This window comes from Diabrotica virgifera, chromosome 2, assembly GCF_917563875.1.
Source record: "Diabrotica virgifera virgifera chromosome 2, PGI_DIABVI_V3a".
Lineage (NCBI taxonomy): Eukaryota > Metazoa > Arthropoda > Insecta > Coleoptera > Chrysomelidae > Diabrotica > Diabrotica virgifera.
Genome location: NC_065444.1, coordinates 10,068,843 through 10,091,439, shown reverse-complemented (window position 1 = coordinate 10,091,439; position 22,597 = coordinate 10,068,843). Strand labels below are relative to the sequence as shown.

At 32.7% G+C, this 22,597-nt stretch overlaps 1 protein-coding gene across 3 annotated transcripts in view; it reads left to right on the top strand.

The window, feature by feature from the left end:
- The window catches only part of LOC114324645 (zinc finger and BTB domain-containing protein 41-like), a 56,891-nt gene extending 45,400 nt beyond the window's left edge, over window positions 1–11,491 (top strand). For all 3 annotated transcript variants that reach the window (XM_050643344.1, XM_050643345.1, XM_050643346.1), the window contains exons 5-7: window positions 344–561; window positions 6,071–6,352; window positions 9,922–11,491. In XM_050643344.1, the coding sequence (XP_050499301.1) occupies window positions 344–561; window positions 6,071–6,352; window positions 9,922–10,187 (766 nt within the window). In that variant the 3' untranslated portion in view covers window positions 10,188–11,491. The remainder of the gene's footprint in view (window positions 1–343; window positions 562–6,070; window positions 6,353–9,921) is intronic.
- The last annotated feature ends 11,106 nt before the right edge of the window (window positions 11,492–22,597 follow it).

The window sequence follows — 22,597 nt, the reverse complement described above, 5'->3', positions numbered from 1 at the left end:
ATGCATAATTTTTTAGCTATTCGCAAAAAACCTTCCGAAAAGTGGACATTTTTCAATGAAAATGGCCAATTTTTAACCACGAATAACTGAAAAAGTACTGAGTTTTTAAAAAAAATTATAGAGCACTGTTTGCTTACAATTAGGTTCTCTAGCCAAGATAAAAGCGCACATCGGCATAGGGTAGACTTTGAATTAGGAGATAAGTAGAGGATAGGCCCAAAATTTCATTAAAATCCATGCAGTAGGATAAAATTCGGAGGTAATATCCTGTTTTTGCTCTCATTGACTGGCGTATAGTTATAAGTGTTCTTAATTTTATATTTTAATAACGAAACATTTTTAGGAAACACCTCGCTTTACATGCTGCCGAAGAAGGAAACTTAACTTGTCAAATTTGTAACGATACGTTCGATAGCAAAGAGAAAATTTTATACCATCTGAAGATCCACGCCGGTAGTCGGACAGTCAAAAACCCGAACGACAAAAAGTTCAAATGCGATCAATGCGACAGTAAGTTTTTTACAAGGAAGGATGTTCGGAGGCACAGTGTTGTACATACAGGTAAGCATTGATTCATTATTGACACAAGAGGACGAGGCATATTGCAGCTTCTTCTCCTTCTTCTTCTTCAGCTTTTTTCTTTTCAGGGGTCGCTAATTACTCTTCCACACAGCCGTTAAATCTTCTCCTCGCTTTTTCTCTACCTCTCCTTCCATCAACTTTAACACCTCTTTCGTGTTTTTTAGTTCGCTAAACTCGGACGTAGTGATTTTAGTAAGTAATTTTGCCAAATTGGCAAAAAATTATTTTATAAATAGTTAATAATTACCAAATAGTTAGTAATTTTGCCAATACAGTGGAACCTCGATAAGTCGGATTAATCGGGACCGCGGCTTATCCGGGTTATCGAAAATCCGGGTTAGCCGGAGAATATGGTAAAAGTAAAAATTAATAAAATACAATTTAGGTACTTACAGATAAACTCCATTATTATTGCCAAAACATGAAATATATATGCCCAGTAAATCTAAATTATGTACAGTATTGTTCATTTCTTGCCAAAAACTCTTGTCAAACTGAAAAATGATTGTCTTGTCTGATGAAAATCGGTCCGGGTTAGCCGGACTTCCGGGTTATCGGAAGCCGACTTATCGGGGTTCCACTGTATTTGCAAAATTGGCAAAAAACAAAAAAATTACCGACTAAAATCTGTAGCCAGTTGTGTCTGAGTTTAGCGAACCGACTATAATTAGAAATCGAATAGAAATGAATCAAATCAAATAGAGGTTAGCAAGTCGGAAAGAAAGAAAGGCAAGAAAGGAAAGTTGGGAAGAAATTGATTTCGACTAGACAAGCCCTTAGTCCAGAGTAATAAGGATTTTCTCAGGACATTCAATGATCCAGGTAGCTGACTACTTTTTTAGTTATTTTAGACCTATAGGAAGAAAACCTACCTGTTTCCTTCCTAGAGTTCGCGTCCGTTTTTTAATTATTAACAATTTATTGTAAAAATCGCAATTTTTTCGATTTTTTGCACCCTATTCAAAAGCTAAACAATTGACATAAAACTACAAAATTTAATTTTTTAGAACATTGAAAAACCTTCAAAATACCGATTTTTGAAAGTTAAAAAGTTAATTTGTTGCTTCACAAATTGCAAAATAAATGAAAATCGATATTTGTTAATAACTTTTACTAAATTTAACTTAAAATTTTAGGGTTTCACCCAAAGTTGGTTATATTGGTACTTAACAATCCTGTAAAGGTTTATCAACATCCAATATTGAGATCAATACATATTCATTTAATTCTTAAATGTACTAGAAACAAAACCAAAACATACACATTTGTTTACATTTTAGTAGGTGACCTAGATTTGTTAGAAGCACCAGTCGACAATAATGCATAGTCAACTAATTCATATTTTCGTATGTCATGATCAAGCTGAGTCGGCAATATATTTGTTTATATACTTATACATGAAGGCACCGTGATTCATTCTAATTGATTCGTTAATTAAATATCATTCTTAATCCAGATGCACTCGTAGATGGTTCTACTTTAAGGACACCAACTTGTTACTGATAATAATTAGTAGTGTTCAATAAATAAAGTATGGACAAATAGTGTATTCCTAACAACCAACCCTCTTCTCAGAGTAACTACCCCATTACGACACAGTATTCTTTTATAATCCCTCAAAATTTGGGACAGATCCATTAATTAGTTTAATTCTTATTTGTTTATCCCAGAGACATTTATTTTGCCATAACATAAGACAGAAAATAATAAACATTGGGCAATTCTGAGTATGATACACGAAAGTAGAAGACTGATAGTATCAAAATGTATTAAAAAAAGATGAAAAAATTAATCAATATAATCAAACATCCTAATGCCAAATTTTTGAAATTTTGTAGTTTATAAACATTTAGAATAACTTGACAAATATTGTCCGTAGGAACTTTCTTTTTATATATTCGGAAAATATATTCTATTTATATATTTTAACACGAATTTTCATATAAAAAAATTTAGCCTGGGTTCATTAGAGACAAAGTTAGCCATTTGTTTTTTTTTAATTCACAGCTAATTTGATTATGATAATTAAGGAATTTCATTGATGCCATTTTAAAAAATGGGATTTGTATTTTTTGTTAAAAAATTTGCATAAACATTGTATCTTCACAGCACCCTCTACGATTTTTCAAAATTGTAGTTCAAACGGTTACTAGGGGGAACCTACGAATCCACCGAGTTAAAATACCGAAAGAGCAATTTCAAACTAATACAATTTTCTGTATCTCCGGATCAACTCAATGGATTTTCGTCTTCTTTTTTTAATTTGTATGTAATTTCTACGTACATTACAAATATGCAATTTGTTTATAAATTTATTAATTAATAATCAGTCTAATTTGTTTAAACAATTCTTGAAAAAATATTTTTTACAAAAATCTATTTTTTTAATTATAGTATCATTAATGATCATACAAAACGTTAAAGTTCACTTTAATAAATAAATTATTCTTATTAGATAATTATTTAATGAAGATAATTTATTTATTAAAGTATAACTTAACTTTTTTATGATTAATAATGATAGTCTGATTAAAACATGGATTTTTGGGGAAAAATTATTTATTCAAAAATTGTTTAAACAAATTAGACTGTTTATTAATTAATAAATGTCAAATTGCAAATTGACAAATTACATATTTGTAATGTACAGAAAAATTACATACAAATTAAAAAATAAAGATCAAAATATATTCAGTAGATCCGGAGATATATAGAAAATGATAGTAGTTTTAAGTTGCCTTTTTTAGTTTTTGAACTCGTGCATTTGTCGGCGCCCAGCTCCCCGTTCACTTACCACGACTAGTCACCAACATAACAACATTTTTAAAAATTCGTGTAGAATACCAACTTTTCGAATATGTAAAATGATTTTTTCTACGGACAATATTTTTAAAGTTGTTCTAAATGTTTATAAACTACAAAATTTCAAAAATTTGGCATTACTATTTTTGACTATATTAGATATTTTTTTATCTTTTTTTAGTACATTTTGATAGTATCACTTTTCTACTTTCATTTGACATACGCAGAATTGTCTTATCTTCATTATTTATTGTCTTATGTTATTGCAAAATAAAGGTCTCTGGGGTAAACAAATAGAATAAACTAAAAGGGAAGTTCCCTAGGTTGGCTGTATACCATATAGTTAAAAAACTCTAACAAGAAGTAAAACCACTTCTATGTAAATTGGTATATTTATTAAAACTTAAAAATCCCAATGGATTGAATAAAATATGTCCAATTCAGAACGTTTTCAGACCTATCGGTCCATCATCAGTGAATGTGGATACTTGCTAAATAGCCCCAGAACCAAACAATGGTTGAATTTAAAATTCAATTTACATTATTTAAAAATAATATTAAACAGGCTAAACGCCGATGTTAAAGGATATAGCCTATGGGAACATGGTGAAACCCTACCAAAACCTCAATCAACCATCTTAGGCCAACTTTGACTATAAAGTGAATAGAGTAAATAGAATAACTTTTAAACTAATTAATGGATCGGTCTCAAATTTTAAGGGTTTGTTAAGTACCCCAATACACAACTTTGGGTGAAACCCTAAAGTTCTTAAGTAGTTTTAGTAAAAGTTATTAACAAATAACGATTTTCACTTATTTTGCAGTTTGCGTAGCAACAAATTAACTTTTTAACTTTCAAAAATCGGCATTTTGAAAGTTTTTCAATGTTCTAAAAAATTAAATTTTGCAGTTTTATGTCAACTGTTTAGCTTTTGAATGGGGTGCAAAAAATCGAAAAAATCGCGATTTTGCACTAAATTGTTAATCATTAAAAATCGGACGCGAACTTTAGGCAGGAAACAGGTAGGTTTTGTTCCTATAGGTCTACAATAACTAAAAAAGTAGTCAGCTACGTGGATCTTTAAGTGTCCCGAACATGGTTTATTTCCAGCTTATTACCCTGGTCTACCTGTCGAGATCACATTTCGAGATGGTAATTGGTCTTGACGCTTATGCATTGGCATTATTATGGTAGTGGAGCCCAAGCGGTGATTTTTGCAGTTACTCGAGCGCGTCAGATTATTACATGGGGAGAAACCTTGTACCCTGAAAATGTACCTCTACCATATATTGGCTCTTAATGCAGGTTAGTTCGTTAAGGGAGGGTCGAAAAAAATCTATCCTTAGTAAAACTCGAAATCGCCAGATTAAGATAAGGTAAGTTAAGTACATGCAAAACAGTGTATATTTCAAAAATCTAACGATTTGAGCGGGGCGTAAGGAAACGGGTAAGTTCCAAAGTTTCACAAGAAAAAAGCGAATATTTCGCGAAATTAATGACAGATAGAAAAACTAAAAAATACGTTCTCAATATTTCGAAAATCTATCGAATGATACCAAACACGACTTTCCACGGAGAGGGGTGGGGAGTAAATTTAATATTTTAAATACGAATCCCGCGATATTTCGCGAAATGAACATCAGATCGAAAAATACATTTGTTCAATATTTTTGAAAAATATATCGAATGGCACCAAACACGGCGCCCGACGGTGGTGGGGTGGTGGTTACTTTAAAATCTTAAATGGGAGCCCCCATTTTTTTATTGCAGATTTGGATTCCTTACGTAAAAACGAAACGTATTCGAGACATTTTTTCGAATTGTGGATAGATGGCGCTATAATCTAAAAAACGATTGTTGGAAATGGAAAATTAAATTAAAAAATGGGAAAATGGAAAATTTTACTTAATTTTTTTTTGTTTTATTACCTACTCTTCACAACCCAATAGGCCCCCAAAGCGCTCGAGTAACTGCACATTTAGCATACTTTGCTCCCCTACCATTATTGTTGTTTTGACGTTTATTTGTTAAATTCATTAGTGATTTTAATATGTGTTGTTATTTATTTAGATAATTGTATATTTCATTAAACATTTTAAGAATTGCTACTCTGATTAATTTACTGGTAGAATGTGTAGATTTGAACGTATCTAGTGTGTTTCAAACGAAAAACCAAAATTTTTCTTAAGGAAAAAATTTACTTTTACCGTTCAATAATATTTTATATCAGACCTAAAGTCTACTATGTAATTTAAATGCTCAGCAGATGTTTTTTCCTTTGGTATTCGTGTTCCCAATCGTGTTTTTATTCTTGTTGCGTTGAATTTGTCAAACCTAACCAAAACAAACCAAAACTTCTTTTTTTCTGATCAATTCTTCGCACCAAATACTTATTTTAGTTTGCAGTACGGTGTTGCCACCTCCTCCTGAGCCCGTCAAATAGAAGTTGGCGTTTTCGATTTACACTGATTACGATGTGAGTTACGGAATGCCAATCCAAACACGAAAACGACACGATAGATATCCAACATTCCGATTTCGGGTAATTACGATGCGACTTGGTCATTTCTATTCGATTTGTTAAAAGTTACAGAATAGGGCTGAATATAATAGATATCTTTAATTTGATAAAATTTAATTTGATTCGTATAGATGTTCTCTTATTATAAAAATATGTCTCCTCAGGTAAGCGAGATTTCTTGTGCCAGTACTGCCCACAACGTTTCGGACGCAAAGATCACTTAGTCAGACACATAAAAAAATCACACAACGACAAATACAAAGCCGAGGAGACTATTACCAGTATAACCATAAAAACTGAACCGAAGGAAATGCTGCTGGCTTCGGACGTTTCCGTCAAATCCGAATATTCCGAGAGTAGTCTTTCGAACGCTCCAGAAACTTTTGGAACTGTCACTGTCGATTCAAGTTTGCCGCTCATTGAAGGTGACCTAACTCCGTTCTTAGGTAAGTGAAAAGTCCTTTTTTAATTTCAAATCTATCATTATACGGATGCTGGTTTTTTGTGTTCTCCCTGTTTGTTTGATATATATACTCCCCGGCACAAAATTCCGCCACTAAATTTTTTTTATTAAGTTTCACAATTTATAACTACTATTTTTGTGACAATTCTCAAAAATAACTCCACTTTGAAACAACATAAATTATTACTCTTGATAAAAAGTATTATTTAGTGCTTTGTTTAAGATAAAGAATATTAATAGTGGTGTAGTATGTAATTCAATACAGATATTCCAACTTAACTGAACCACGAATTCGAAGGAAAATTTTATGTACTAGTAAATTTATACTCTGTGTAATAAAGATTTAAATAAGACTTCCCGTTGCTTTGAAATAGCTACAAACCCAGAGGAAGGAAGACGGTAGTAAGACTCCATTCATTCACATTGGTCCTTCGAGCCGGATAAAGAAATAATTGGAATAATATTGGAAATAGGTACACCAGTTTTATTATTTTTATTCCGATTTTCAAGATTCTTGCATTAGTTTGTAGGTACATGCATTGAAATCGTTTGTTATTATTCTGGCAATACACAATTTTTGCTTAGTTGGCATTATACGGGGTGAATAGAAGGGTTGTATTTTCTCCTAACTTTAAAAAATTCTGTGGAAAAGTTGAAAAGCTGATTTGTTTCATAGTCCTTTCGTATTATTCCGTAGGCATCTCTAAGATTTTGTTTTTTGAATTATCTGAATATCTCTTTTCTTGTAAGAGCTGCATACACTGTTAGCCTCGTAAACACGAACATCTCAAATAGAGGTTGAATTGATAAGATTGGAATAGCCCATATTCAGCCCAAATCTCAATCCTATCGAGCATTTATGGGATGAATTAAAAATAGCTATTCACCGTCATCCTCGGCTTCCAGAAAATTTGGTACAGTTAAGGTTGGCGCTGATAGAGGAATATCGGGCTATTCCCCAGGCAAGGATAACAAATGTTATTCATTCGATGTCATACAGATTGCGAGCAGTCATTGCTGCCAGAGGTGGACATACCCGCTATTGAATTGTTTTGTTGTTAATTTTGTTTTGGTTTGTTAATTTTAGTGCGTTTGATATTTTTAATTAAATAAATCTTCAAAGCAGGGTTTTTAATTACAGATTTTACAAAAAAAGAGTTACTCGGATAATTAAAAAAACAAAGAATTAGGAATGCCTCTGAAATAATACGAAAGGACTATAAAACAAAATCAGCCCTTTAATTTTTCCACAGAACTTTTTAAAGTTAGGATAAAATACAATTCTTCCATTCACCCCCATATAATGTCATCTAATCAAAAAATTGTTACCGGAATAATAACAAACTATGTCAATACATGTACCTACAAACTGATGCAAGAATTTTGAAAATCGGAGTACAAACAATAAAGTTATAAATTGTCAAACTTAATCAAAAATTTTGGGTGGCGGGATTTTGTGCCGAGGAGTGTATCTTTGGGCAATTTTACTTTAATTTTTGATTTTTTTTAAAATACATTTTAATTTGGAAAGTGAATTGTTGTATCCTTTGCTTTCTGTGGAATGTAGACATGTGTTGCTTTAGCTATTTTTATTTGTCTGCTTAAATTGTTATTTGTATTAAACCGGTACTAGTCGTTTTTGCTACGTAATCGACAGCTTTGCACTACCAACTGTCTAGGAGACTCAATAATATTCAGCTCAGCAGGGAGCTATTGTTTGAGGTGTCAAATTACATAAAAAAGGGATCATAACAAGTAGATCCCTTGTTTATGGAATTCCGCCCCCTTGAACAATAGTACCGCGCTGAGTTGAATATTAATGAGTCCTTAGATAGCTGGTACTACTATACTTCCATAACGTTTTACTGATTCTTTAGGGTGAAGAGGGGTATTTGTGAATGTGTGGAGTCACTTAGGAAGTTGGCAGGTTTCAAACCCTTTTCTTTTTGTTTGCAGATATGTATTGCTAATATGTTATCTTCAGCATTGGCTGAGTCTAGATATTATACGTTATTGATTTCGATTTCCACTCTTTCATATGTCAGAAGCAGTAGTAGCTTCTAAATGAGGAACGGTGCGCTGGTGAAGGGGAGATCACACGAACGCTCCTTGGTGTCGAGGGAACAGAAGTAAAAAAAGTAAAATATTCCCTCACAGCATATACCAAAAATTACATTGAAGTGTATGCTTCTATATACGTCTATATTCGTTGGCTGTACTGATTACACCTAATGTTAGGGTAACTGTGGACTTCTTCGTAATTAACAAACATACTTAAGCTATTTTACTTCGTAAAAAACATACTTCAGGTATCGAGCGCTAGCTGGCGCCTAAAAGTCACAGAAGTATGGTGGTACTCCACCCTCAGGAACGTCCTAGGTTAGTTGGGGTAGTTACCCCCTATGATGTGGGTTGATGAAGCAGATACTATTTGTTAAACATGTATTTATTCACCACCTTTAAATGCAACAGTAACTAGCTGGTGAGTTTGAGGTCTAAATATCGAATGATGAATAATGAATCACGAATAACGAATGATAAAAGAATGATCAGCGATACTTCTCCTGAATCTATAAATAAACTTGTAAATGTTGTTATTTTGATTGTTGACACGGCTCGACCGTGAAATATTAATAATAGCTGACAAAGCGTTCTTGAAAACTAGTGCACTATGTTGGGCAATCGGTGTCACCTAATTATTTTACAACAACCGGCGATGTTTGTTTTTAAGATATTTAAAAATTAAATGAATATGAGTTGCTTTTATTTTGGATGCTGATATAATCCTGTACAGAAGCATGAATTGGAAACTGGGGCATTTGTACTTCATGTTTAAGAAATTTGACTTAACAGATCAGATTTCTAGTTGTTGATTTATTTTCTATTTGTTTTTTTACCCTGTTTTTAAACCAGGAGAAGTAAACTCAAAAGACAGATTCACACCCAATAATGTCACTAGAAAAATCACCAGATTCATCTTCTGTTTTTCTTGACCATGTCGCTAAAGGTTCTAAAAACAACTGTTTTTTTTTATATAAATGCATGCTAAAAATCTAACAATTAAAGAAATGCTTATGAATTTTAAATGTCAATATTGTCAAACTTCGTAAATGTCAATTGTGCTAAAATTCTAAAGTTTAGTGGAGTTAACATGCCTGTAGTTGGACCAATTGCAAACAAGCATTACGGCGCGGTAAATATGAATTACTCCTCCTAGTTTAAAAACGAGGAATATTTTACTACCAGAGAGATTAAACAATCATGTACTGTAAACTTTATCTGGCCAATGTACTGATATTTTAATTGGTGTCACAGTTACCCCAAATCACAGTTAACCCATTTCACCCTATTTAATCAAAATGAAAATTTATGATTATTGTGCCACAAGTGATTATATACCAAAAACAAAACTATTTTAGATTTATTACAGATAGCAACTACAACGCCATATTCAGTTTGTACACCCCCAAAACTCGGTAAGAGTGTTTATCTGTCTTAGCTCTAGTTTAACTACTTTTGCTTCTTTAATAATGTTTTTAACGAAATTTGTAGAGATAGAAACTGGACACCTATTGCCAGTGGAACCTGAATTAAAAGACTTCGGAAGCGCCATTTTGGAGGACATCGAAAGCACTCCCTCGACCTCTGGGATTCTGACCACCGAAAATTTAGATGCTAGTCAAGATGTTTTGGACGAGGTCGTATTGAACAATCCCGAATTGTTGTTGCTGGAATCAGACGGCGACACCAATCTACCTTTGCCTGGATTTAGTCAGACGTTTCAGCCACCCCCTGCTCCAGGCCCCCCTCCCCAGTAAATATTATGAGTCGAAAAATAGACGGACTTTTCTCAATGCTAGTGTGAGTGTTCTTACCGGTGTCGTATTAGTTTTTTAGATGTATTTTTATCCTTTTATTACATATAATCGAAATAAAATCCACCAGGAAAAGGAATTTCCTGTAGTCGGCTGTATAAATGCTATTTTGACATATATATCTTATAAAAGAGTATAAGTTTTTTCCTGGGTTATTGAATTCTAATATTATTTTATTAAACTGCTCACAAATCTTTCTTACTAAAAGAAAAACAGTTTATGAGCCAGCAAATACTATTGACTGTAATACATACAACTCTTGACATTTCCCATTACATTTGAGGAAGCAAACAATATAGCACCATCTAGTGGTGTGCAGTGATAACCAGAGCAATCTAACCTTACATTTATAAAATTGCTTTATTATTGTTTTTGTATAAGTGTTTAACTATTTTTATTTTAATTTAATTTAGCAAAATTAGCTCGTTATTCAAAAATTTATAAAATTAAATTTGAATGTTTACGTCAAATTTTACATTTTCAAAACGTAGTTTCAATTCAAGCCGACAGTGGCGCTAGTGCGCTAGTGGCAACGTGCTTCCAGATTTCTGTGGGAGTTGGATGTATTACAGTCCATAGTATTTGGAGCCAGTGAACACCTGACAATATGTATATGCGTTATGCAACCTGCGTTACGTAATACTTGAACGGCCCCCAAAGCCCTGTTAGGTTATTGGTAGAGCATTCGACTACGCATCGCGAAGGTCCCGGGTTCAAATCCGGACACCGACGATTCTTTTTTTCTTTTTTTTTTAATTTTTGATATTGTTTTAATAAAAAAATTTTGAAAGTGGTAATATCAAAATTAATTTAATAATCAAATAAAATACAAATAAACTGTTTAAGTATATTAATTTCGTTGAAATCATATAATAGAAGTATAACTTCTTACGTGCGTACAAAGCACACACACATTCTTTTTTTTTGGTTATTTTTTTAGATAATTAATTATTCTCATCAATATCGACACATATCGTCTTTTAGTAAATTTTAAATCGGCCTATAATACTGTTCTAAGAAATAAATTGTATGAAGCCATGGATGAACTCCACATCCCCGATAAACTAATAAGATTGGTTAAGGCTACAATGCCTAAAGTTGTTTGAAAAGTCGAAATACAGGGCGAGCAATCACAGGCGTTTGAAACGCATGTTGGACTGCGACAGGGAGATGCGCTGGCGTGTCTCCTTTTCAACATAGCTCTGGAAAAGGCGGTCAGAGATGCCCGAATAGACAACAGAGGAAATATTTTTAATAAATCATCCCAAATTTTGGCATGTGGCAACAATAGAGCCAGAAACATCGGTCATCATTTCACGATTGATAAATCTACCTTTGAAGTGGTGGACAAATTCACATACTTAGGCTCCCTGATTACCAAGGAGAACGTCAAGACAAAAGAAATCAAGCGAAGGATAAAATATTACCAAACAAATGCTATTTTGGACTGAATAGACACGTGAGAAGCAGAAACTTACGCCAAAATTTAAAAATATTTTTTGGAAAAAGCTTGAGATTAAAAAAATTTAAACTCCAAATCATTTTAAATCATTATATACAGTACTTATAATAACCTTCACTGCCACAAAAAGACAAAAATTTTATGTTAGGAAAACTTTAGTGAAAACATAAGAATTTTTTACGTCCTTTTACTATGTATTACAATATGCAATCTTCCTAATATGTTGACTTTAAATAAACATAAACAAAGTGTGTTCTTGTATTCCATTCAGTATAACCAAGACACTCGACACTGGTATTGAGGAAAGTCCACCCTTAGGTTAACATTCTACCCTTATTATTTATAATCTGTTCAAAATGTTAATTTTATGTTTGTCGGAAGGTTGGCCTTTGTTTGAACTTTAGAATAAGGTTACCATAAAACGTACAAAATACAAATTTAAAAAAAGTACTATTTTAGGAGAGACATTACCAAAAATGTAAAAAACATGCTTTTTATTTATTTAATTAGATATTAAGATGACGAATTTATACCTATTAGTTGTAGTACTCAACTATTTTTATGCGAGTTTAATAGAATACTGGAATAGGGACGGTAGAAAGGACACAACTCTTATTTATAGATTTCGTCCATGAAAAATCAGTATTCGCGGTGTGCAAGTACTTGGAAGGGAAACGAGAAACGACCATGCGCGAGTCGCGGAGAAATATTGCAACTATCTTAAATAATTCATATTGTCAACTGAAATTGTCAAATTGACGTATATTTCATACCTTCTGTCATCGAAGCAGAAAAATTATATATTGCTCCACAATATTGACATGATATGCAATTATTATATAAAGGTAAATTTAATTAATTGTATTTTGCTTGCAGTACTGCATTTTAATAACTAATTTTATTTACTACATACAATAGACCGTGATAGTCGTGACGTCAAAACGTAAAAAAAAGTTTTCCAAACACGTTGTGTCTAGGTACACGCTAAAATGTACGCAAATAAAAAAGTTAAACTTCATCAAGCTAGTGACTATTTAGCGTGGACAGTGACTGTATATTTTGATACACGCTATTTTGATATGTTTAGTGTTTGTTTGATAGAAAAATATTTGTTATGACGTTTAATTCTACCTAACTTTTTTATTTGCGTACACGGTAGCGTATACCCTAGACACAACGTGTTTGGAAAAATTTTGACGTTTTGACGTCACACTATCATGGTCCATTGTTTACGTTTGCATAACATAACCTGCATCTTATTTTTCTTCTTATAATTTCTTTGGACTGTGGCCTTGACAATTATCCAGCAACCAGGACTAATATAATTGGCCAATATAATTAAAAGTGCGAATAAAAGTACAGAGCGTAGAAATAGAGGTCGCTTTGCCGAACTTGCACGGTCCCAATACCCAGTAAGCTATTTTATTAAAAACTTCTATTGGATCAACTGAAGTTGAAGTATATTAACTATTAAGTTAAGATTACATATTTTATTATTCTTATTATTTGATGTTATTTAATATTTTCTTCTGCAGTCTCTATTTTAAACATGTTTTGATCGAAATGGATTAACTAAACGTTACTTTTTTGACCTTGTACGCATTTGTCTATATTTTCATTTTAATGCACACCTCTTGATTTAAACGCACAGTTAATCCGTTGCAAAGCGAACTTAAGTTAGTTAAGACCATTTTTATGCTTTTTACGTGTATATACTTATAATATTTCGTATTTTTATTTATCATGCCCGATTCTACAAAAAAATCTATGTAAAGTTTGTTTAGCAGTAAATGGTTGACTTCAATTAAAACATCCTGGGTTAACCGATAATAGTATAAAATTCAAGACCATCAAAGTCAAATAAACGCATCACAATCATACTCTTTGGCAGCGTCAAAAATTCAATTTCCTTTAAAGCAGCAAGGAATTATCTTTAGTGCCTTAGAAAACACCAAACTTCCAGACTACCTTCTCCCATTTGGAAATATAATTCAACCGAAAAATATAATCTTCTCTTCTAGATTATCTAATAATCGCATATAAATAATTTATCCAATAAGCAAATAGTGGATGATTTTATGAATAATCATAGTCAAATAGAAATACAAGGTGAAATTGTCAGAGCAAGAAGGTTAGTTACACCAGCGGAACGACTTGTGCTCTCCAGCGTATGTGCTTCAATACCACATGACTTGCTAATCAATGAGTTACAAAAAATTGGCATAGTTCCTGTCTATCCCATGACATTTCTCAAAATTAGTGCTTCTATGCCTGAGTACAATCACATCCTTAGTTTTCGAAGACAAATCTATATCAGTCTTCACAGTCTAACACTACCAGAGTCATTTACTCTTATTTTTGACAACACGCTATATAAAATATTTATTTCTCAAGACAGTCTAGTTTGCTTTAGCTGCAAGAAGTCAGGCCACATTGCATCACAGTGCTCCGAACCACTAGCTCAACTAATCCCCAACCAAAACAATGAAGCATCGGTATCCAGTGCAACAAATATATCTTTGCAAGAACCCAATGATACAAACCCTTCTCAGCGTGAACAAATGTATATTTCTAATGTCCCGAGTAGATGCATCAAATAAGGACAGTCACATAATTAATCAACCAAAACGTAACTTTGATGAAATTATTTTACCTGAAGCAGATCCATCTTCAAAACAACGTAACATTTTTCCACCACCTAAAGTCCAAGCAAAATCTAAAAAAGCTAAAATTAGTTCAGCAAGCAGTTCTGAATGCTCATTTTCTCTCTTACTTGACCCTGTCAAAAACTTCATAGAAAATCACCCTCTACCTTTCCCTCTAATCTTTGATCAACTTAACATGCTCCTAACGAATATCACGGGATCAAAAGATCCTATAGCCACGATTCAAGAATATACCACAGATAGTATGGTATAGTTAGACCCAAACCCAGACATCCAAAGTGAAAGTTATCCTCCAACACCAAATTGTTCTATATGGTCCACATAATGTTCAGAAAAAAGTCACACCATTTTGAGCGTCGGGTTTGGGGGGGAGAGGGGGGAGAAATCTGCAAATTTGTAGTTTTTTAAGTTTTTCGTCAATATTTCTAAAACTAAGCGGTTTAGCATGAACAACCCTCTACACAAAATTGTTCTACATTAAATTTGAAATAAAAAAGGCCCTATGCATAACCCTTCTAAAATAAACGGTTCCAAAGTTACGGAGGTAGTATAGTATAATTGGTCCAAAAAAGGCCTAACCCAGACATCCAAAGTAAAAGTTTTCCTTTAACACCAAATTGTTCTATATGGTCCACATATTGTTCAGTAAAAAGTTAGACCATTTTGAGCGTCCGGTTTGGGGGGGGGAGATTGGGGAGAAGTCGGTAAATTAGTAGTTTTTTTACGTGGTTCGTCAATATTTCTAAAACTATGCTTTAATGTAAGGAATGTTCTATAGAAAAATGTTCTACATAAAATTTTAGGTTCTATACATAATTGTTATAAAATCAACTCAGTTATATCATAAATATTGCCCAAAAAATATAAAAAGTATCGAAAACCTCGACTTTTCACCATCTTTAACTCTGGAACCGTTGATTTTATAACAATTATGTATAGAACATTTTTTGTTTTAAATTTCATGTAGAACATTTTTGTATATAATATTGTTTACGATAAAGCATAGTTTTAGAAATATTGACGAAAAACGTAAAAAAACTACTAATTTACCGGCTTCTCTCCCATCTCCCTCCCAAACCGGACGCTCAAAATGGTGTAACTTTTTACTGAACAATATGTGGACCATATAGAACATTTTGGTGTTGGAGGAAAACTTTTACTTTGGATGTTTGGGTTAGGCCTTTTTTTGGACCAGTTATACTATACTACCTCCGTAACTTTGGAACCATTCATTTTAGAAAGATTATGCATAGGGCCTTTTTTATTTCAAATTTAATGTAGAACAATTTTATATAAAAGGTTGTTCATGCTAAACCGCATAGTTTTAGAAATATTGGCGAAAAACTTAAAAAACTACGAATTTACCGATTTCTCCCCCCTCTCCCCCCCAAACCCGACGCTCAAAATGGTGTGACTTTTTTCTGGACATTGTGTGGACCATATAGAACAATTTGGTGTTGAAGGATAACTTTCACTTTGGATGTCTGGGTTATGCCATCTTTTGGATCAACTATACTATACTAAGACCTACCAGCCTTGACCGATATGGTCACTGAAGTTTACCCCCATTTAAAGGAAAGATCTATAAAACGCAAATTCACGTCCTTAAGGAAAAACATTTATAAACACCTTGGTAGTGAGGCATCGGACTGGGAAAGTGACATATCTCAATTAAGTCAACATTAAGATTCAAGTTTCTACTTCAAAAGCATATTGATAGATTTTTCCATCGCCTTGCTATGCTCCAATATCTTTCTCTAAATTCCAGCATCTATACTGCAGAGCTCTTTGGTTTGTTTAAATCCATCAAACATGTATATATTAAAAACTTCCATTGTTGTCTAGTCCTTTCCGACTCTCTTAGCACAGTCAAAACTATGCAAAATATATACCATAAACACCCCATTGAGAAAAGAATCAAGGCCGAGCTAATGGAAGCTCAAGAAAGTTTCAGAAGAATCCACTTCCTGTGGATACCATCCCACATAGGCATAGAAGGAAATATGAACAAGCAGATACTGGTGCGCGTAACGCTATCACTAATGATGCATCAGAAAGAGAATGTCGGAGTGTCGCTAGCGATCTAAAAGTTCATTTCAAAAATAAAGTGTTAGTGCGTGGAATCCAATTATTGCTCCAAACGTTTAATTGTCTACAAATTGTAATTCATTTTTACCAAGTTTTGATTTAATATTGTTACAAATGTTACAGAAATGTCGCTAATAACCTTCGGGTGGATGCGACTTTGTCTTTTTTAAATAAAAAAAAAATAGTATAAAAGGCCCGGTTTCAGGTAAAATTTAAATATGTTTCAATTACATATTTCAGGTAAAAATTGTGTGGATCCTTTGCTTTATTATAGGAGTACCCTTTTATCAGTGTTAATTGTCAAAAGACCAACTTTGTCTACCTCGTTCGCTTATCGCTCCGGACCGGTCTTTACAATGGGCCAAGACAGACAAATTTAATAATATTTACGACCGCACTAATTGAAGTCAACCATTTTCTGCTAAACAAACTTTAATCAAATTGGGTAGTGTTCGGGATACTTCAAATTTTAAACAAACAACTTCTCCATTTTAATTGACTAGCTCTGTCTAACTTTTTCAAATCTTTATATTACTTTCTTCACTGATTGCGTCATTGATGTCAACTATAATAGGGAAATGGTTTTATTTCAAATTTTTCTCACTTTACTTTTGTGTTGTGGTAAACGACTGCCAAAAAATCTAGTTTAATATTATCACATCTTAAAATATTCCAATATTTTATAAAACTCGATATAAACCTACATGACTTAATACTTTAAAAAGCAAAGGCCGATATGTAACTTCTTTAATAATGAGATTTATTTCGAAAATTAATATTTGATCTGAAATGTGAAATTGAAAAAAAAAAAGATAAGATAACAAAACTATCACAGTTGGAAGATTAGTTTCTGTTGAAAGTCTCATTTTTATATTTAACTAATTAGTATGAGAAAAAGAGCAATATTTTTACATAGTGTGACACTAAATTTGTTGTTTATAGTAAAATGTCACAATGTTAACCGTATTTTTTATTAACTTTGTATATTTCAGATTTTGTTCTATGTACAGTGTTATTTATCAAAGTTTGGTAGGGATAAATAATTCATACATTTTCAGGATGTTTTTTCAAGATGACAATAAAACTGCAGCACTGCTTGAACCACGTTGACAATCTATCATTAGTTTATAAAACTAGATTTTCTTCTTTTTTGTGTTTTTTTATATTTCGATTTTAGTTTTTTTGCAGAATCCTTCATTTAAAATGACTTTTCGCCGGTATATTTAAAAAATTGCTATGTAAAAGGGAGCAACTTGAGCCTTCCATTTTTTTTTGTTCCTTTGTAATTTTTCTGACTATGTAGGTTTCTAACACTAAGACAAGAAACTTCGATTTCCTTGACATTGCTGATATTGTTGCTATAACTAATAGTAACAAAATATTGAAATAATGATGAATTTAAGGTTATGTTTTTTTATTCAACAATTTTACTTCTTTTTAGCTTCTGAAGACAATGATTTTAATATAAACATTACACTCATTTCATCCTTCCTTGTTAGAGGTCGCTAAAGGCATACTTTAGTATACTATTTTACTATAATTGCCAACCATCCGGTACGTTTTTATTCTGTTCAGTCTTCTTACAAGTCTCTCTGATGACGGGTAGACCCAGAAACATGTGTAAGAGAATGGTAAGAGACTCGAACCAAAAATAAAGATTTTTTGCAATTATCTCGGTCCATAGTTTATGTATTTTTAATTTAGAAACTCGCAAATTAAAGAAATTTTTAAGATTATAATTTTTATTTGAACCAATTTTCTCTAAAATGTATAAGAGACGTTTATAGGCAAAAAATGATTTTTTTAACTTTTTATGATTGTTTAAAAAACAAAGCAAAATCATCTGTACATCTTCAAGAATTTGTCATCAGCTATCCCTCATATACCGTTTAGATGTTTAGAACCTTCAAAAACAATTATAAGATTTTTCAGCTGCTTTATTTTTCTTTACTGGTCCTACCAAACCTCAGATAAATAACATTGTAATTTTATTTGAACTATCATATTACTGTGTGACAGTGATACCATTTATATTGTGACGTTGGTTGTTATTAAAATTTAATTTAATTGAATCCATATTTACATTCTCGTCGTTGTTTAAGATAAGTTTTTGAAGGAAAACCACGCATTACAAAGAACCTGATTCAATTAAGATAAATTTTAAACTTTTAAATGGATAAAATATCAACTCTACCATTATTATTGACATTGGCATATTGTTTAAAAATAACGACCATAAAGGTATTTAAAACTTTCATAATTTTTCATATGAATTCATATACAGGGTGTCCCGGAAAATAGTGCGTTCCTTTAAGGTATGGAGAGAATACACAATTTAGAACAAAAAAGTCCTATATTATTTTTTTCTAAAGTCATTCGTTTCCAAAAAAAAATAACATTGTTTTCCATATACCTGTATTTTAATGTTTGGAAATTTTAATAAACTGGCAACATCGTATGCACTACGGAATAATAACAGATAATAAGAACTCGTTTGTGATTGTGATTTACAGTATTTAAAATATTCCAACCTAATAGTAGGTACTTATGTATTTACTATTTGTTGACTAAAATTATTTTCATTTAAAATGTATTGAAACACCTATTTCATAATTTTAAACGAATTACACATCTTTTAACTGAACTAGTATTATATATTTAGTAAGGTTTAAATGTGTTGAATGCTGAGTATTGCTGAGGGCTTAACTGAATTACATAGTTTACAGTGGAACTTAAATACACCAGATAATGTCTCAGTAATTTGTTTACTTGTGAACTGAAATAATTAAGTTGTACTTACTTGAAAATAATTATTATACCGAATAGATGTTCCAAGTAACCCACTTTCACAAACACCATTCATACGACGAGAAATACCGGCAAAACATTTTGAAAGAAATTAATTATAGTATGCCTCTCCATTTAGTGATCTGCCATAAATAATCAACTTAATAACATTAATACACTCACGATTCGAAAACATTTTCGGCATTGAGACTAAACATGATTCTTTAAAACTATCTGTTTACTATCTGTTTTCTATCTATTTAGATGGGACTGTCTATGCTTAAAAATTTGCGTACCGCACATAGTTGTCAGATTTAAATTTTCATACCAAAATGTATTTTAGTTTTTTGGTCAAACGGTTGCATTTAGAAAAAAATGTTATAAGAGTTTTTTGTTCTACATGGTGCCTTCTACCTATACATTTAAGGAAAGCACTATTTTCCGGGACACCTTGTATAGACTATTTTAATACGTGTCTACGGTTTAGTATCAAAAGACTGATGTATAATGGTTATTTGCTGAGAAGATTCACCTACATATCTTCTTCACGTGCCATCTCCGCGACGGAGGTTGGCAATCATCATGGCTATTCTGATCTTAGATGCTGCTGCTCTGAATAGTTCGGTTGATGTGCATCCGTACCATTCCCTCAAGTTACGCAACCACGAGATTCGTCTCCTTCCTACACTTCTCTTGCCCTGGATTTTCCCTGTATAATCAACTGAAGTATGTTGTATCTCTCATTACGCATAACATGCCCCAGGTACTGCAGCTTTCGTGTCTTGATGGTTTCCAATATTTCCAGTCTTTTGTTGACTCTCCAGTCTCTATCTCGGTCCATGATATCTTCAGGATTCTTCTATACACCCACAGTTCAAATGCTTCCAACTTTTTAGTAGTCGATGCGTTAAGTGTCCACGCTTCTAACCCGTAAAGCAGAGTCGAGAAAATATAGCACCTTGCCAGCCTAACTCTCAAGTCTAATTTCAGTTCTCTTGCACAAAGTACCTTTCTCATTTTATTGAAGTTTGTTCTTGCTTTCTCTATTCGAACTTTGATTTCTTTGGAATAATCGTTTGTGTGATGAATTATTGTGCCAAGATAGTTGTAGTTTTCTACTTGTTCTAAAGTTTTACCTTTAACTGTCAGGCTTTCATCATTATTTTGGGTTTTTGATATCCTCATAAATTTAGTTTTCTTGATGTTTATTGATAATCCATATTTTTCTCCATACTCAACTATCTTGTTCATTAGCTTTTGGAGGTCTTTAAGGTTGTCTGCTATTATGATAGTATCGTCCGCATATCTAATGTTGTTAATTGGCGTTCCATTTACCTTTATTCCTGCTGTTTCTCCCTCAAGAGCTCTTTTCATAATTTCTTCAGAGTATGCATTGAATAGTAGTGATGATAATATACACCCCTGTCGCACTCCTCTTTTAATTTCGAACTCTTCTGATGTGTGTTCGTTAATCCGTATGTGTGCCTGCTGTTTATAATATAGATTTGTTATAATTCGAACAAATCTATATTACAGTATACAGTATACACCTACATATACAGTACACCAAACATAGCTGAAAGTGTGAAATTCACATTGCCTTTGCGAACAATAAAGTGGGAATGCACATACAAACGGTAGATATTAACAGGACGGTCAGTGCGAGTCCGTCGTATGACGAATGCGCATCATGGGCGTGGTTATTTTCACCCTTTCTATGTTTGGAGGGCTGTTCTTGCTTAATTGATTTTAATATACAGCACAAATCAAGCATATGAGTTCTTACAGTTCAAACAAACCCTTCTTTCAGTACGTCCTTCAGAACGTCGCGAATCATTGCATAACATTTTACTTTAATGTGACAGTTGCCAGAATCGTAATCAGCCAAATAAGAAAAGGCTATATTAACACTTTTATTGCAATTTGGAATAAAAACAAATCAATAGTGTTTATTGTATTCACGGTCAGTGCGAGGTCCGTCGTATGACGAATGCGCATCATGGGCGTGGTTATTTTCACCCTTTCTATGTTTGGAGGGCTGTTCTTGCTTAATTGATTTTAATATACAGCACAAATCAAGCATATGAGTTCTTACAGTTCAAACAAACCCTTCTTTCAGTACGTCGCGAATCATTGCATAACATTTTACTTTAATGTGACAGTTGCCAGAATCGTAATCAGCCAAATAAGAAAAGGCTATATTAACACTTTTATTGCAATTTGGAATAAAAACAAATCAATAGTGTTTATTGTATTTATAAAAAGTCTGTCGGTCAGACGGCTCAGTGGGCTGAGCGCACTCGATCGACAAATCTAGCGGATATACGATCGAGCTTCAAGCCCCAGCTCGGTCATTTGAAAAATAAAAAAGGCCAACGTCGTAGTATAAATTCTATATAGAATCTACGACTTGGTCTGGAATAAACTAGCGTCTGATCGGCCTATGGAGGAGCGGTACGAAAAGGGATAAGGGCTTGCGGCTTGGTGATACTCCTCCATAGATCCCTACCGAAGGGCGTTGACGCCTAAAAAACGGTGTATATATATAATATATAAATAGTTCTGCTCTTTGATATACAGGGTGTTAGTAAATAAGTATGAAAAACTTTATGGGGAATATAAGTATGAAAAACTACATGAAAAAATAATGACAGTTTGCTCTATAAACGTATGTCCGCAAATGCTTCGTATCCAAGCTACGGGGTGTTGAAATTTTTTTTTCAAATTGCGAATTTTTTTATCGCTCTAAGACCTTTTAAACTATGAAAATTAAATTTGGTGGGTTTCAAGAGGTAGTTATTGCGCATTTTTTGGCAAACAAATAACAATTTTATATTCATCATTGGCGCGCCTACGGGTAATGGTCTGAATTTAAAAAAAAATAGTACGCCACTAAGATATTTCAAATTAATTTTTTTTTATATTTCACGTTTAATTTATGATAAAGAACCTTTCTTGTCTTATTTTCATATGGTGCTCCGTTTTTATGCAAAAAAATAAAACATCTTCGCGCGTATTTTTCATTTCGTAATATATTATCAAGAACTCTCCAATATAATAATGCCAAACTAGAACAATAGAAAATATTTCTAAAAAGATTTTAACTGTGTGCAAAGCTACAACAAATGTTCAAAATTACCTCCTTTAAAGGTGACAGAGTAATGTTATATTGACCTTTGGCGCGCGTACGGGTAATGGCCCGAATTTTTTAAAGAAAAAAATAGTACGCCACTGAGATATGTCAAATTAAAAATCATTTTTGAATTCCTCGTTCAGTTTACGACAAAAAATCGTTTTTGTCTTTTTTTCAAATGAGGCGCCGTTTTTATGCAAAAAAAATAAAATATCTT